The sequence below is a fragment of the Trichomycterus rosablanca genome, chromosome 25 (genome assembly GCF_030014385.1).
Source record: "Trichomycterus rosablanca isolate fTriRos1 chromosome 25, fTriRos1.hap1, whole genome shotgun sequence".
Classification (NCBI taxonomy): domain Eukaryota; kingdom Metazoa; phylum Chordata; class Actinopteri; order Siluriformes; family Trichomycteridae; genus Trichomycterus; species Trichomycterus rosablanca.
In genome coordinates this window covers 1955877-1972968 of record NC_086012.1, presented here as the reverse complement: position 1 = coordinate 1972968, position 17092 = coordinate 1955877, and the positions used below count along the sequence as shown (strand labels likewise).

Sequence of the window (17092 nt, the reverse complement as noted above, 5' to 3'; positions counted from 1 at the left end):
TCCTTTTTGAAATCAGAAAGCAACACGAGTCAAAATAATCCACATATTTCCAAAAAAGACTACAAACATTAACATGTGAAAATGTAAACACAAGCAGCTGTGATCATGTAGTGAAAAGAAGGAACTGTGCGTCACCAACACTACAATTAAACCCAGATTACAAGTGCAAGAGTTTCGCTTTTATTCTTCTAACAAAATCATCATCCGCAATCGAGGAAATGCAACCGGTTCAACTTCATACCTTCATCCCATCTAGTCTAGAACCTACAATAACACACATGCATCAGTCAGCAGAGGAAACACAAACATCTCGGTCCTACCCAGGATCTTCAGGTTCACGCTGGTCACTTTCTCGCTCTGTTCATCGTGCATTAATTCCACGGATTTGCTCCGTTTGGGTGGTTTCTTTACGCACTGCATGTCGCTTCTTTTCCTTTTCCTGAAGCCGGAGAGTTAAGACAGAAGCAGGGAAGTGTGTGTACAGCTCGGATCAGAGATCAGGGTTAGGGTGGGCGGAGACCGTGTTCAGTTCACTCCTACTATCACACCCCAACACACCACCACCACCACCACCACTACCTGAAGAACCAACAGGTTTACTGAGCAACGAGCTCCTGCACCAATCACCAATCCATCAACAACAGACACCGAGTGCACTAGAAATGTAGCTGGAACCGCTGCTTCACATCCATCGGAGTGCGCATATACAGTGTATCACAAAAGTGAGTACACCCCTCACATTTCTGCAGATATTTAAGTATATCTTTTCATGGGACAACACTGACAAAATGACACTTTGACACAATGAAAAGTAGTCTGTGTGCAGCTTATATAACAGTGTAAATTTATTCTTCCCTCAAAATAACTCAATATACAGCCATTAATGTCTAAACCACCGGCAACAAAAGTGAGTACACCCCTTAGTGAAAGTTCCTGAAGTGTCAATATTTTGTGTGGCCACCATTATTTCCCAGAACTGCCTTAACTCTCCTGGGCATGGAGTTTACCAGAGCTTCACAGGTTGCCACTGGAATGCTTTTCCACTCCTCCATGACGACATCACGGAGCTGGCGAATATTCGAGACTTTGCGCTCCTCCACCTTCCGCTTGAGGATGCCCCAAAGATGTTCTATTGGGTTTAGGTCTGGAGACATGCTTGGCCAGTCCATCACCTTTACCCTCAGCCTCTTCAATAAAGCAGTGGTCGTCTTAGAGGTGTGTTTGGGGTCATTATCATGCTGGAACACTGCCCTGCGACCCAGTTTCCGGAGGGAGGGGATCATGCTCTGCTTCAGTATTTCACAGTACATATTGGAGTTCATGTGTCCCTCAATGAAATGTAACTCCCCAACACCTGCTGCACTCATGCAGCCCCAGACCATGGCATTCCCACCACCATGCTTGACTGTAGGCATGACACACTTATCTTTGTACTCCTCACCTGATTGCCGCCACACATGCTTGAGACCATCTGAACCAAACAAATTAATCTTGGTCTCATCAGACCATAGGACATGGTTCCAGTAATCCATGTCCTTTGTTGACATGTCTTCAGCAAACTGTTTGCGGGCTTTCTTGTGTAGAGACTTCAGAAGAGGCTTCCTTCTGGGGTGACAGCCATGCAGACCAATTTGATGTAGTGTGCGGCGTATGGTCTGAGCACTGACAGGCTGACCCCCCACCTTTTCAATCTCTGCAGCAATGCTGACAGCACTCCTGCGCCTATCTTTCAAAGACAGCAGTTGGATGTGACGCTGAGCACGTGCACTCAGCTTCTTTGGACGACCAACGCAAGGTCTGTTCTGAGTGGACCCTGCTCTTTTAAAACGCTGGATGATCTTGGCCACTGTGCTGCAGCTCAGTTTCAGGGTGTTGGCAATCTTCTTGTAGCCTTGGCCATCTTCATGTAGCGCAACAATTCGTCTTTTAAGATCCTCAGAGAGTTCTTTGCCATGAGGTGCCATGTTGGGACCAGACCATCTGATGGGATAAAAAAACCTGCAGCCACACCACTTTAGAGAAAAAAACTATTATATGCCTCCAACTTAGCAGCAACAATTTAGGGAAAGGCCATTTCCTGTTCCAGCATGACTGTGCCCCAGGCTCTATAAAGACAAAAATTTAAATAATCAATTTAAAGAAATTTCAGTGGCCTGCACAGAACCCTGAGCTCAGCCCTACTGAACAGCTTTGGAATGAACTGGAACATCAGCTGAGTCTCTCTTGACCAGCAGCAGTGTACTGAATGGGCACAAATTCCCACAGACATACTTCAAAGTCTTCTCAGAAGAGTTCTTTTTGAAATGGGGAGTCTGGCATGCTCCTGGTCCGGTGTCAAAATACTTTTGGCCATTTAGTGTATATAGTAAATTTAGGAAGCAACTGGTCTTAATTGGCTGAAAAAACCTGCCTTGGGTGCAATTCAAAGACCTGTCTCTTCCCTTCCTCGTAAAACCCATTTAGCAACCAATAAACTGACAGCTGAACATATAAAGGTAATTATTATTTTCGTTAGTTCTATTATCAGGCTATTGTTAGTGGTAATAAAACATCCCTACTTCAGAACAGATCTATTATACAGGTATATTAAAAGCTGAATAATTAACAATTATAAAGCACAAACAAACCGCACCCTTAAAGCCAACAAGTCTATTTACCAATGCAGATTTCTAGCTACCTTTCATATTTGTACACACCTGTGTTACCTGAACTGTTGGCTGATGCAATTCTGCCATCTAGTGCTTAAACCTTGCAGGTAAAAACAACAACAACAAAAATCCTCCCAGGACATACAGGCCTCACTCTCAGTGTTTTACCTAATCAGAAAGTAAATAGAATATATAACAGTATATATAATGTGCAGGATGGAAGCACTGGCGTCCCTTCTGGGGGTGTGTTACTGTATCGCGCCCAGTGATTCTGGGAAAACTGGACCCAACGCAACCCTGACCAGGATAAAGCAGTGGTGGAAAATGAACACAAGCTACACAAATATGTATTAAAATGCTAGTTCAATGTTCTCAAACCAATCTATTTCAGATTTCTATTTCTGACAGGCTGCATGTCAGATGCTTTAAAAACAACAACAAAGTAAAAATGTAAAGTTCTGAGGTGCTCTCTGACAACTAAAGAAAATAAAAAGAACTTAAAGGTTTCACCCAACACCACAGACACAGAAAGCATGTCCACTGCGGAGGGTGTGGTTACTTTCAGGCAATAGTTTTATCTATCAGTCTAGGCGGCAATTAGGATGACACACATTCCTGCCTGCAATTTAGAAATTTGTGGTTTGAGGGCCAGGTTTAGAAGGGATGAGTAAATGATTGTACTGTACACTAGTAATGCAGGACAGTTTATCAGTGGTGCACAAACACACGGCACATAGTCATCCTCAAACATTACACAATAATCATAACTTTATTTCTGCATAGATTAATTCCACTCTGTGACTCTCAGATCATCTTCAGCATTTCTGGTTGCTGTTGATATTTGGCCATGTTTACTGAAAAGGGTTTTCTTAGATATTTTCAAGTGGTGCAGCACATTTAATGAGAGTTCTCTAAATTCTTTGACTATTTTAATAATCTTGTGGACTGTAGATTGAGAAACACACAAATTTCTCGGTCTTACATCCTCCCTGTCCCAAGTTTTCTGGAATGTTTAAGCATAAAATTAGAAATATCTAATTAAAAGGAATTGCTGTTTTCTGTTTTATTTGCTTTTTATCAACTCTCTCAACCTTTGTTAACTGAGGAATTTGTGGTTTAAGGTTGGGATCGGATGATAGATCAGTTATTGTTTTCTGCTACTGTGAGGCAACAAAACTTCCTCAATGCTGCACGTCCCACCCTAGTCTCAGATTACAGTGGGACAACCTTTACATGATTATACTGCATGTTCCTCATTGTAAAAGCACCTGAATGTTTTCACCGCTGGTGGATCAGAACCAGAATGCCTCACATTCCAGGCTGTAATTTAGGACTTTGTGGTTTAAGGTCTTGGTACAGGAGGGATAAAGAGAATGATTCAGTGGATACTGTATGCATATGATAACACCCCACAGAAATCTTGTGTGAGACACTGCTGATGCTAATATTGTATCTCACACAGGTCTTTGTATCAGGCTTGCTTGGTATTTAAACACATTCTTCCAGGAACTGCCATGGGACACGAAGCTGTAGTGCATCATAATTACCATAAAAAGTCTGACTGTGAGAATGATACCAAGTTAGTGCTTAAATTAAACAGCTTAAGGGTTCATGAGAGCTATCAGGCGAAAATAAGTGTTGTGCTTTAACACTGATAGATTTAAGGCAACAGTTTCAAATCAGAATCTTAGGGGGTGTCATTATTATACAGTAATGATTTGCCTGTTAGATGTAACTGGCTCAAAATTGCATTTTGCATCCAAGAGTTAACAATTTAGTTTAAATTATGTTTATTTCAGAAGTACTTTAAGGTAAAGGAAAAAGAAGCTACAATGAAAATGTCCAGCAAATGGTTTTTAACAACCTTGCTTTGACACACAACAATCACAGTCTTAGGATTTAAAACAGCAACATTTAGTTCATTTTTGCAGCATTTAGCAGAAGCTCTTATTCATTGAGCAACACACACCGTTTATTAATAAGACAGCACTGCCTTAATTAGACACCACTAAAGTAAATAAGTGATGTGAGAGCTGGATCTGATAAATATTTACCATTTACTCTGGAAACTAGTTTAACCTTGCATTTGTTAGCTTAGCACTGTTGATTTTGTGGTAGTGATACATATGCAAATTCACTACATGGCCAAAAGTACATACACCTTTTCCAATTACTGGGCTATTTGTCACACCCACTGCTGAGATCCATCACATGACGAAACAGAGCAAATTCATTACGCCTGTTAGCTAAAACTGGCAATAAAATGAAGCGATAATGAAGATTTTATTCTCAGCATGGCACTTTTACAAAACATCACATTTCCATCCAATTTAAGTCATTTTGCTTTGCAAGAGCTGGTACAGTCCAAGAGCAACAACAGCTCACCACAGAGAGATAAAGCATGTAGTAATACCGCCTGCCCAAGACACAAGCCAAGAGTAAACATGTGCAATCATTTAAATGGAATTACTCTGGAATAGTAAATCCTACTTCTTTATTCCCAACTGTAAAGTAAGGCAAAATAGAAATAACGATGCAGATTCTGTTTTTGATGGGTGGAGCCCCTTAATCCCAGTAACATACAATGCGATTTTAGAGAAATGTTTGCTTCCTACTTTGAAAAAGCAGTTCAAAGAATGATTTATAATGACAATACCACCACGCACAAAAACAACTCCACAATGAAATAGTTTGCCAAACTGGGTGTGGAAGAATTTCAATAGCCTGGAAAAAAATGCTGATATTAACCCCATCCAGCACCTTTGGGATGTGAACCAGATTATCAAACATCCAATCTTACAAAATCTTTAATCACTCAATGCAAATAAATCTCTGCTGTCAATGTTTCATGTAGTAGAATGCTTTCTAATGTGTAACCGTTCTGAATGATTGCCTCTTTACACTGAAGTGTTTAATAAGAAACCGCATGACTTGCTCCACGCCTGCTCATGACGACCCACTCCAGTGGACCAGAGTGTTTATGTTCAAAACAGGAGCGGCTGATGTAACAGCAGCATGGCCGGTGTTAGGCTGTTATTATTCATACCACACCATGAAAGTCCCTAAAGTGTAGTAGTCATCCAGGTAAGCATGTGATTTAAAACCCTGAACCAAGCAACAGATTAACAGAAACCTGAAAGATAGCTCAGGTTACACCACACCACACCACTCCTGCTTAGCACATTTCAGAAGTCAGAAACACCCAACTCAAACCAAATTTGGCAACTGTTGTGCTTAAATAGATAAACTAATAAACCTTGACATAATTGATCACTAATGTTTGGGATTAATTTACCAATTTATTGTGAGCTCTCAAAATATGCTGGGTCAACAAATACAAACAGCAATTGATGGACTACAATAGGTGATTTCTCTGTGCCTGTATAAATAGGAATACCTGCCATAAACTTCTCTGTTGTGTATTAAAAGCTGTTGCACAGGGAGAAATGTCCACAATCAACCAGGCTTTACACTCTCATTGGCTTAAAATTAGCTATAAATGAAAGTAGTTCCAGCTTTGACACTGGCATCTTAAAGTTTGAATGAACAAAAAGCTGAAGCTCCTTTATTGTAATGTATTTATTATATATAAATAATTTATTGTTCGTAGAAAGTCTTTCCCAACCTGTACATTGAAACTTCTGTTTCATGTACCTCTTATTGACTTATTAGACCTCATTACTACTTCATAAATGTGCTGAGATTTTTAATGTGGGGTTTTTAAATTTCCTTCAACAAATTAAAAAAAAATCTGTTTTTATCCCACAAAATTATAACTTGCCAATTAAAATCCATAAATTGCATATAAAAACAGAAATATTTTAGGAATATTTAAAGATCCAAATAAATGTTTAAAGACAATGTTTAAATAAGCACCACATGTCCCTTTGCGTAAACTTGCACCTATTCCCTTTTAGTAGACATAAAAATTATACTTATAAATTACACTTTTAGACACATCTTCTTTAATATGGATAACTAACTAAATAAACGAGTAAACACCCTGATTATCAACTGGTAGCAATAAATCAAGAACAATTTTCCCACCCATTTAAACTTTCCCAAACTTTTGGGTTTGACTCACCTGGTTTGGTTGCTGAACCGTTTGATTCCATTATCACCTGAATGCCGGTGGGATTATAACGCAGTTACAGATATAAAGAGCAACACTTTTTTTCCAGGACAAAAACTCGAATTATTAATAAAATATTTAAACAAGAAAGCAGAGTTACATGCCTGTGAGCTGAGAGAAGTTCGGGAACAGAAGAAGTGCGGGTTTGCAGGTTGCAGGTTGATTAAAAAGCCGCGCCGCCCAGTGGACTGACTCACCTGAGGGACTGTGTTACAAGGTGGTGCAGTCCAGGTAAACACCTAAATCCATCCATCTACCCAACATAAAAAACACCTAAATTCATCCATCTACCCAACATAAAAACACCTAAATCCAACCAACTACCCAACATAAAAACACATAAATCCAAACATTCACCTAATATAAAAACACCTAAATCCATTCATGTACCCAACATAAAAATTTATATCACTAAGCACAAGAGATACATTTAAATTTATCAGCTGTTTTTTCTATTTAAAATGAATCAAAATCCACACATGGCTGTAAACCAAAAATGTAACATGATCATTTAAAACTCGTAATGCTATTAAACAACACAAAGATGGCACCAACTTCACAAACATGCCACATTCAGGTTGCTCACACCATACCACTGTGTTTACTTGTTTACATCTGAACATGTGGGGAAACATTCAGTGAAACTTATATGTAACGCAGGAATTTTAAACTCTAAATAACTCAAGGATTCTATTTAACATCACTAGATATGGTGATAAATAAAAGACAGATCTAAAGGAGGGCAGTAAGAGGCCACATATCTGTTAAATGTGTTTTACTACTTGTTTTGAAGTTAAATATACGTGTAGTGTAGAGTAGTTTGAATCACTGGCACTTCAAACCATTTTAGTAGTTATTATACACAGTTGTTGTTAATTCACATGCAGGAGGTGGATTGGCTATCAGTGTGTGTTGCCTGCAATAAATTGACACCAATCCAGTGTTTATTCATATCTTGTGCCCAGCCAAGACTGACAAGGATAAAGTGGTTACTGACTTTAACATACTGTACATTTAGTGATTGTATCTCCATTCCTGCCAACAGGCTGCAGTAGCAGCACAGCTCAGTCTGGCATCAACAATCTCCATTCAGAGAAATAGAACGATGGCACATGAAGTTGTTCCCTGTTCGAATTGCCCTTAAAATCTGATTTAGTTGTTTATTTAGATTTAAACTCCGTGTCACCATGGCACACAGATATCTTCTTCTCTCCAGAGGCTGCAGGAACTTTTACAACCTTACACTGCCTAATTTTAGATCAACTAGCCCAGCTGTGAGACTGGTAAGTTACTGCTGGTAGCAAAACAGGGGATGAGTATAAAATGCCTTGGTTTTGTACATGTAGTACACTAGATAGTGTGCATACAGTATTACGTCAGTCCCTAAATTAGTGTGTAAATGTAGGGAATATCCTGCCATTTGGTATTTAGCCCTTGCTAGCATTTATTTGCATTGGATTGTATTGAAATTTTATTGTATATATTTAGCTTAACCTTCTATCGCGTTATTCTTGTGTAGTAACCATAAGACAAAACTGTATATTTTGTAAGGTTGGTGCTGTTGCTAAATGAATAGTTTGGACTGAATGACATTGGTATTTGAGTAACGGTGCGTTAGCCTAATGCTAGCTAACTGCTATTGCCTGCGTACTGCAAGTCTGACCTAACCATGTTGTCATATTTATCCCACCCTTATTCCGACAAGTCCCACCTCCTGCACAACGATTGGTTGTTTGCTAATATTGTCAATCGGTGATTGGATCATTTCTTTAATTGGCAATGGAATAACCAATCGGAGAACAGCAGGCGGGATTTCCCTGAAAACAGGCAGGGAGAAGCTTACCAGCTATGTTATAACACTGTAACGATTGTTACATGAGGCTCAGCTTGTTTATAATCGCTTGAAATTGATTATTTAGTAATATATTTTCATTCTAGAATGCTAAACTCCAAACAACTTTTATTACTGGGATATGTTAAAACTAAATGACAGGTGTTTACCTTGCAATAATAGTGTTAGTTTGACCTGTTGTAATTTTTTTTACCCTGGTTTTGTCTAAAGACACATAATCATAATTCAAAATAGTATTTATAATATTATTAAAATATCTTCCTCTACTGTGATTTCATACCTGCAATTTATAAACAGATTCATCTTACTGTCTAACTTTCTTTTTGTGGTATCCATGCATGAACACAGAATGTGACCATAAATTCCAATCTTCCAATTTACTAGTCCAGTATATGAAATACAAAACTGGTAATGACTGTTACTTATTCACTACAAACAATAGTATAATAGCATGAAATGAGATAAGATGGAGCATTATTTCAGACGTGTATGAATGTGTTTTTGTGTTACTTTGTGTTTCAGGTATCTACACAGAGCGAGGCCCTTCAGAAAAGAGCGTTGCTTTCCCATGTTTTAGGCACTTACAGAAGATTCTGCTCTAAGCCACCAAAAGGTTTGCATTATTCTTTCATTTTTAAATATTGGTTCATCCTGCATAAATAAATACACCCTGAACAGGGTGTTTATCCATCTTAGGGCAACACATATGACAGTTAAGAGCAGCCAGTCTGCCTTGTGCATGTTTTTGAAAATTAAAGCCATAAATAAACGCACAAAATTACCTAGACACTGACTGTAGGTGAGTTTCAAACTTCCAGCTGTGGCAACCGTGCTGGCCGTTTTTAAAAATGTGTATTTGTACACTGTTAAAAGTGACATTGGTAGCTCAGTGGTGGAGACCTAGCACTATTAACTGAAGTTTAAATCTAAATGTAAACATCTGCTTAACATTTTATGGGTCATTTTCTAACTTCTTTTTAAGGATTTGAAAAGTACTTCCCAAAGAATGGCAGCCCAAAGAACGGTGAACCCAATCCACCCAGCGCAGAGGCCAAAGGTAATGTTAAATGCATTTCGTTTTGTACAATTTCACTTGTACCACCTCCAATTCCATGTGGATCATGGTCAGCTTTATTTTGTTTAGCCATGAAAATGCATCCAATGCATCACATTTTGTGTCTTTTTAAATTTAGAGGCCAAGCCGAGCAATAACCAAAGGGCTGCTGGGAGATCTGAAGGTGGAGGGGGAGCTGGTGGTGGTGGTGGTGGAGGCAAGAAGGGAGGAAGGAAGGATGAATCCACCTGGTACAGCCGCCTCCAAAAGGTTTGATACGGCAACTTCTCAGAAAACTGCTTTGACGTTTTTAATTGTAATGAGAGACGCAATTGCACCAACATTTGTTGCCTCCTCTGTAGGGTGAGATCCCATGGGACGACAAGGACTTCCGTATGTATTTCGTCGGTGCGGCTGCATTTTGGGCATTAGCTGGGTATTATTTCTTTATCCGGGAAGGAGGAAGAGAAGTGACCTGGAAGGACTTTGTGAATGGCTACCTGGCTAAAGGAGTCGTGAGTTTCTTATAAGAGCTTTAGTGTCTGACAGTGATTTTAATTGTAAGTGATCCGTGTAACTGGAGTCCTGTTGTGTTGTTTTAGGTGGACAGACTGGAGGTGGTCAATAAGCGCTATGTAAAAGTTATCTTTCCTCCGGGGAAAACACCCGTCGATGGGGTGAGTTCTACAGTTCAGCTTGGTTAAATCACAAATGATGCGTTGGTACCATGATAAAGAATTTTGAAATTAAAAGCCTAATTAGATCACAACATTATCAGGTGCATCTTTTTAAACATGCATAGAAAAAAATATTTTTAAATCATCCTGAAATGTGACTAAAAGCTTAAACAAGGTTGCAGGAGATTTTTAATTCTAAATAGAAATGAAAGCTTTTGGCATTCTTCAAATATAGTTGCTATGTGATACATGAGCTGTGGTTTGGGAAGCAGCTAGTAAATCACTTGTGCTGTGTAAACAATGTCTGCTTTTCAAGGTTAACAACTGGGATTAACAAAGATCACCATATAACGTGTATGATAAAGTTGTGTCTTAGGAGTTTGGAGACTTATTTGATACATTAAAAAGAAAACAAATCAACATTTTGCAAGGCATGACAGCCACAGTCTTGGAAATACAGTATGAAGCTTTAAAAATAGATCGAAAAGCAGGTTTTGTTTTTGCTCTCAAACAGCAATACGTTTGGTTCAACATCGGCAGTGTGGACACCTTTGAGAGGAACCTGGAGACAGCTCAGCTGGAACTGGATATTCAAGCAGAGAACAGGCTGCCGGTGGTTTATTCCACAGAGAGTGATGGGTAATTTGGTGTTAATTAGTTGTACTTGTATTTTAGTTTCGATACCTGACTGGATAGAAACAAAGGTTTTCTGTTCACTCTTTTCAGGTCTTTCCTCCTGAGCATGCTGCCTACTGTGCTGATCATCGGCTTCCTTCTCTTCATGCTGCGGCGGGGGCCAGCGGGCGCGGGGCGACCCGGGAGGGGCATGGGCGGCCTGTTTAGCGTCAGCGAAACCACGGCCAAAGTGCTGCGTGATGAGATCGACATCAAGTTTAAGGACGTGGCCGGCTGTGAGGAGGCTAAGCTGGAGATCATGGAGTTTGTCAACTTCTTAAAGAACCCAAAACAGTACCAGGACCTGGGGGCCAAAATTCCTAAGGTAACACAGCGGTGGATTAATGGATTAAATTAATTAGTACCTCCACTATTAGGGTTTAAATTCCCTCATACAAACTGTTAAAATAGCCTATCATTGAAATAAATAAATCCAGCTTGATCTTGAGATCTTAAGGTTTAAATTTGCATCTATGCTGTGCTATCAACCTGGCCGTGGTAGATTGACACGGTCCCTCATTGCTGCTGCAAATCTGCTGGCTGGCCGAAACAGCCTGGCCATTAGGAGGCGCACTTGTCAGTGGGTGCTCAGTGCCAGTCCCTAGCCCGGATAGTAATATGAGGGTCTGGAATTAGGAAGGGCATCCGGTGTAGGTCTGGTGTGTGAACCTCCGGTGACGACCCCTATATACCGCCGTGTAGCTAACGTTTTTGTGTATTTTTCTTGTTTAGGGGGCTATTCTGACTGGACCCCCTGGAACGGGCAAGACCCTCTTAGCGAAGGCTACTGCAGGCGAAGCTAACGTCCCCTTCATCACAGTTAATGGCTCTGAGTTCCTGGAGATGTTTGTGGGCGTCGGCCCAGCAAGGGTATGTTTACATTATGGCAATTAACCTCATCTGGTACCTTTTGCTATGTGGTGACTTCCATTAGGCTGATCAGTGCTCACCTCTGCTTGTTTGTAGGTTCGAGACCTTTTTGTTTTGGCTCGGAAGAATGCGCCATGCATCCTCTTCATAGATGAAATCGACGCTGTGGGCAGGAAAAGGGGCAGGGGTAGTTTCGGAGGGCAGAGTGAGCAGGAGAACACACTCAATCAGCTGCTCGTCGAGATGGACGGTGAGTGTCTAACACATATAATTTAGATAATTTACCCACCGATTATGTACAGACTGATTTTATTTCTTAAATAGTTAACGATTGAGCTCGTCGTTTACCTCAGGGTTTAACACTGCCACCAACGTGGTGGTTCTCGCTGGTACGAACAGACCGGACATACTGGACCCAGCTCTGATGAGACCAGGACGCTTCGACAGACAGATCTACATCGGTATGCAGCTTTAGCTTTTTTAGTTTAACACTGAAGTCACACTGAATAAGCACACTGAGCATTTCTCAACCACGCTGCAGGTCCTCCAGATATCAAAGGTAGAGCCTCGATATTTAAAGTGCACCTGAGACCCCTGAAGCTGGATCCAGAACTGGACAAAGAGACTCTAGCCAGGAAAATGGCTGCACTTACTCCTGGATTTTCAGGTGAGAAAATGAGCAAAATAGACGGACTCATTATACAGAGCAGCTCAGAGACGATTAAACGTAACACTCTTTTGTCCGCCGCTAGGTGCTGATATCGCTAACGTGTGTAACGAGGCAGCACTGATAGCAGCTCGACACCTGTCCGACAACATCATCCAGAAACATTTTGAGCAAGCCATCGAACGAGTGATCGGAGGTGAGTGAATAAAGACATTCCACTCTCACCTCTTTACTGAGTGTGACAGACAGACACACTGGAACAGCGCTGTGTGTGTTTGTGTGTCCGGGTGTGTGAAGGACTGGAGAAGAAGACACAGGTGCTGCAGCCTGAGGAGAAGAAGACTGTAGCGTATCATGAAGCAGGACATGCAGTAGCTGGATGGTTCCTGGAGCATGCAGACCCTCTGCTTAAGGTACCAACCTCCATTCTCTACTCCATAATTATTCCTTCCTTTCTTATTTATTTATATCTTTAAGTGGAAGGTAGACGATGCTGCAGAGGTGCTAGTGAAGTCCAGTCAAGAATGGAAATGGGCATGGCAGTGATGGTCACAGTGATGCACAGTTAACACCATCACCAAGCTATGATTGATTAAAGTCTTGTTCTGGCCAGTAGCCACATAGGAATGTGGAGCCTGGACACTGAAGAGCATGCAGGCTTTTAAGAACAAGGGCATCAAAAACGCTGAAAATCTTTGCTTAGGAGGATGATCACCACTGAGCAAGTTTATGAGATGGCCAGAACAGAACAGGAGCTATTGAACCACATTAAGGGGCAGCAGTAGCTCAGTGGTTAAGGTACTGGACTAGTAATCAGAACGTTGCCGGATCAAGCCCCATCACTGCCAAGCTGCCACTGTTGGGCCCCTGAGCAAGACCCTTAACCCCTTTATTGCTCAAACTGCATCAGTCATAATTGTGAGTTGCTTTGGTTAAAGGCGTCCTTTAAATCTGACGTGGTTTGCATTATTAGGGACTGTTTTGCTACAAGCAACCTGAGACAGAGGGCATTGGAGAAAGCCGACCCATCTGTGCAGCCAACCATCACAAATCCACGATGGTGTTCTGACATTACATGCAGAAATGATCCTGAAAAAAACACTGTTACTTGACTCGGTTATATAATTCTAACATGTGTTGTAACTCCTGTGACTTGTCGTTCCTCAGGTGTCCATCATCCCACGTGGTAAAGGTCTGGGTTACGCACAGTACCTCCCCAAAGAGCAGTACCTCTACACTAAAGAGCAGCTGTTGGATCGGATGTGCATGACGCTGGGCGGTCGAGTCGCAGAGGAGATCTTTTTCAGCCGCATTACCACGGGAGCTCAGGACGACCTGAGGAAGGTCACACAGAGTGCGTACGCGCAGGTAGGACGAGCCGATACCCGTCTTAATGTGACGTGTCAATAAAAGTGATTTGATTTGATTTGACATGTTTATCAGCAATCACAAGACTGCTCACAGGTCTCGCATCTTTGCTCTCCTTCACAGATAGTGCAGTTCGGGATGAACGAGAAGGTGGGTCAGGTCTCGTTCGACCTCCCTCGGCAGGGAGATCTGGTTCTGGAGAAACCCTACAGTGAGGCCACTGCACGATTGATCGACACAGAGGTGCGGAACCTCATCAACACCGCGTATCAGCGCACACAGCAGCTGTTGACGGTCAAGAAGGAAGAGGTCGAGAAGGTACCAGAAAACTCTTTTTCTTTTGGTACGGAGGAAGATGCAATCCCCTTGTATACCTTTTATTATTCTTGTTGGCACCTTAACCAAACAGTAGGATTGGTTATTGCAGCGTCAGGAAGGTGATTCCCAGTCGGATTTCCTATCAGACATGACCAATTGTGTCTGTAGAGCACCTCAGTAATCAGAAGGTCACTGGTTCAAGCCCCACCATTGCCAGGTTGCTGCTGGGCCCTTGAGCAAGGCCCTTAACCCTCAATTGCTTAGTCTGTACACTGTTACAGTAATGAAAGTAGTTTAGGATGTAATGTAAATGCTGTATGCATGACATGAATCTAATGTACACTCCTGAGCCAAACTGAATACTCACACAAGTTATGTTAACCACTAGGTGGCGCTGAGGCTGCTTGAGAAAGAAGTGCTGGATAAGAACGACATGGTGGAGCTGCTCGGCCGGCGGCCGTTTGCCGAGAAGTCGACGTACGAAGAGTTTGTGGAGGGAACAGGGGGGCTGGATGAGGACACCACGCTCCCGGAGGGGCTGAAGGACTGGAACAAGGAACGAGGCTCGGACAAAGAGGAGAGCACAGAGGAGCAGGTGGCGCGCCAGATCTCAGGTGGCATGCCGTTCTGAACTGAATTTCAGCAGAGGGCGACGTTTAGGTAAAACAGCGATGCGAACGACGACTAGGCCCCGCGCTGGGTGAATTCGGCGGACGCGGGTGGGGCGTGTGAGCTTGATGATCCGTCAGCATCGTTATGTGAAGACTCGGACTGAAATTTCCTGCCAGGAATCTGCTAATGTTTAGTTTCTGTGACTGAACAATGACAAATGTTCGTTCGTATGATAAGTATGAACTGTAAACATCTGTAAATTAAAATTATGTGTGTGATCTTGATCATCTGCAGTAAATGTTGCTTCTGTGAAGGTTTCATTCAGCTTTTCTTAGCTCTGTAAATCAAATGGAAGCTGTAGGGATGGTCACTGCCGAGATTTTTATGGTTTTGAAATGCACTGGAAGGGAAAAATATATTGCGGTGCTGTTTATTAGGTATGATTACATGTGTAAAGCATTTTCAGTGTAATGTAAAAAGAGCATGACACCATTCTCATTTACACACTGCTAATTAAAGCACTTAGTGACTCTTTTTTGAACTTTGGTCCTGTTGTGTATTGTATTATTACACTTACACCGATCCACCATAACATTAAAACCACCTCCTTGTTTCTACACTCACTGTCCATTTTATCAGCTCCACTTACCATATAGAAGCACTTTGAAGTTCTACAATTACTGACTGTAGTCCATCTGTTTCTCTGCATGCTTTGTTAGCCCCTTTCACCCTGTTCTTCAATGGTCAGGACCCCCACAGGACCACCACAGAGCAGGTATTACGTATTTAGGTGGTGGATGATTCTCAGCACTGCAGTGACACTGACATGGTGGTGGTGTGTTAGTGTGTGTTGTGCTGGTATGAGTGGATCAGACACAGCAGCGCTGCTGGAGTTTTTAAACACCTCTCTGTCACTGCTGGACTGAAAATAGTCCACCAACCAAAAACATCCAGCCAACAGCGCCCCGTAGGCAGCGTCCTGTGACCACTGATGAAGGTCTAGAAGATGACCGACTCAAACAGCAGCAATAGATGAGCGATCGTCTCTGACTTTACATCTACAAGGTGGACCGACTAGGTAGGAGTGTCTAATAGAGTGGACAGTGAGTGGACACGGTGTTTAAAAACTCCAGCAGCGCTGCTGTGTCTGATCCACTCATACCAGCACAACACACACTAACACACCACCACCATGTCAGTGTCACTGCAGTGCTGAGAATGATAATAAATTATACCTGCTCTGTGGTGGTCCTGACCATTGAAGGACAGGGTGAAAGCAGTCTAAAAAGCATGCAGAGAAACAGATGAATTACAGTCAGTAATTGTAGAACTAAAAAGTGCTTCTATATGATAAGTGGAGCTGATAAAATGGACAGTGAATGTAGAAACAAGGAGGTGGAAGTGTAAATAATATATCAGTAAAGAATCTGTCATGATATTTTGTTGTAAGTGCAGACTATAACAGACCATCTAATGCACATCTTATTCTTTATAGACCTAAAATACATTCACTATAAACACATGTAATCAAATTAAAGTGATGGTTTTTCAAGCAGCTTTTAAAAGTGTCCTTTTAGCAGCAGTTCCTTCGGAAACCCATACTGAACTTTCCCCTAGATAAAAAGACTGAATCCTTCTCCAAACTCGGAGCGCCTGCAGCATGTGCGTGTTGCTAAGAGCACGTTTTTATAAGAGCCGAGTCATGAAAACACGCAGTGATCAGAAATAGCTACCATCCATGTGCGATCTGATTCAGCGGCTGAGGAGGATGCCCACGTTTAGTCATGCCAGGCACGGAAAGGGTTTCCTCACTAACTGGTTTGATTCAATACTGAGAGGAAGTGTTTTCCCAACAGACGGTGAAATCATGTGCAGATTTTGTCCCAGACGTAGAACCGGACGCCCCAGGAGCGGAACGAGCGATGTGTTCGGACGGGACTTTGAGTGGGTGATTACTCATCGTCTGAATCATTTATTTATGGAAGCGAAGTCAAGGTGGGATTAGGTTAGTCATTAGATTAGAAGGATCTGATCGGATTCATTAAAAACTTTGTGATGCTGAAGTTGTTGGGGATGGATTAAGTTTGCTGAAGCTGTTACTCACTGTGCAGTTGACGACAGAACACGAGGACGGCGTTCCCACGAGAAATGCAGAGGCAGGCCGAGGAGGAAGGACATGAACGTGAGTTAGGGTGAGTCAGAGACGCCAAGAAGCTTCT

General features: G+C 41.8%; 1 protein-coding gene across 1 annotated transcript; it reads left to right on the top strand.

The window, feature by feature from the left end:
* Positions 1 to 7885: 7885 nt before the first annotated feature.
* Positions 7886 to 15414, top strand: afg3l2 (AFG3-like AAA ATPase 2). Its single transcript, XM_062987208.1, has 17 exons — positions 7886 to 8063; positions 9155 to 9245; positions 9615 to 9689; positions 9826 to 9956; positions 10049 to 10201; positions 10289 to 10363; positions 10878 to 11002; positions 11090 to 11363; positions 11771 to 11908; positions 12005 to 12158; positions 12262 to 12369; positions 12450 to 12575; positions 12661 to 12771; positions 12873 to 12988; positions 13743 to 13943; positions 14067 to 14261; positions 14650 to 15414. Exons 1-17 carry the CDS (start codon positions 7968 to 7970, stop codon positions 14890 to 14892), a joined length of 2412 nt encoding a protein of 803 aa, XP_062843278.1. The 5' UTR covers positions 7886 to 7967; the 3' UTR covers positions 14893 to 15414.
* The last annotated feature ends 1678 nt before the right edge of the window (positions 15415 to 17092 follow it).

What these genes read in the sequence shown, in the direction of transcription:
- afg3l2 (XM_062987208.1), top strand. Translation starts at nt 7,968, where the DNA reads ATGGCACACAGATATCTTCTTCTCTCCAGAGGCTGCAGGAACTTTTAC. An exon ending in CTGCTCTAAGCCACCAAAAG is followed by an intron (nt 9,246 to 9,614) that starts GTTTGCATTATT and finishes CTTCTTTTTAAG; the next exon opens with GATTTGAAAAGTACTTCCCA. An exon ending in GGTACAGCCGCCTCCAAAAG is followed by an intron (nt 9,957 to 10,048) that starts GTTTGATACGGC and finishes CCTCCTCTGTAG; the next exon opens with GGTGAGATCCCATGGGACGA.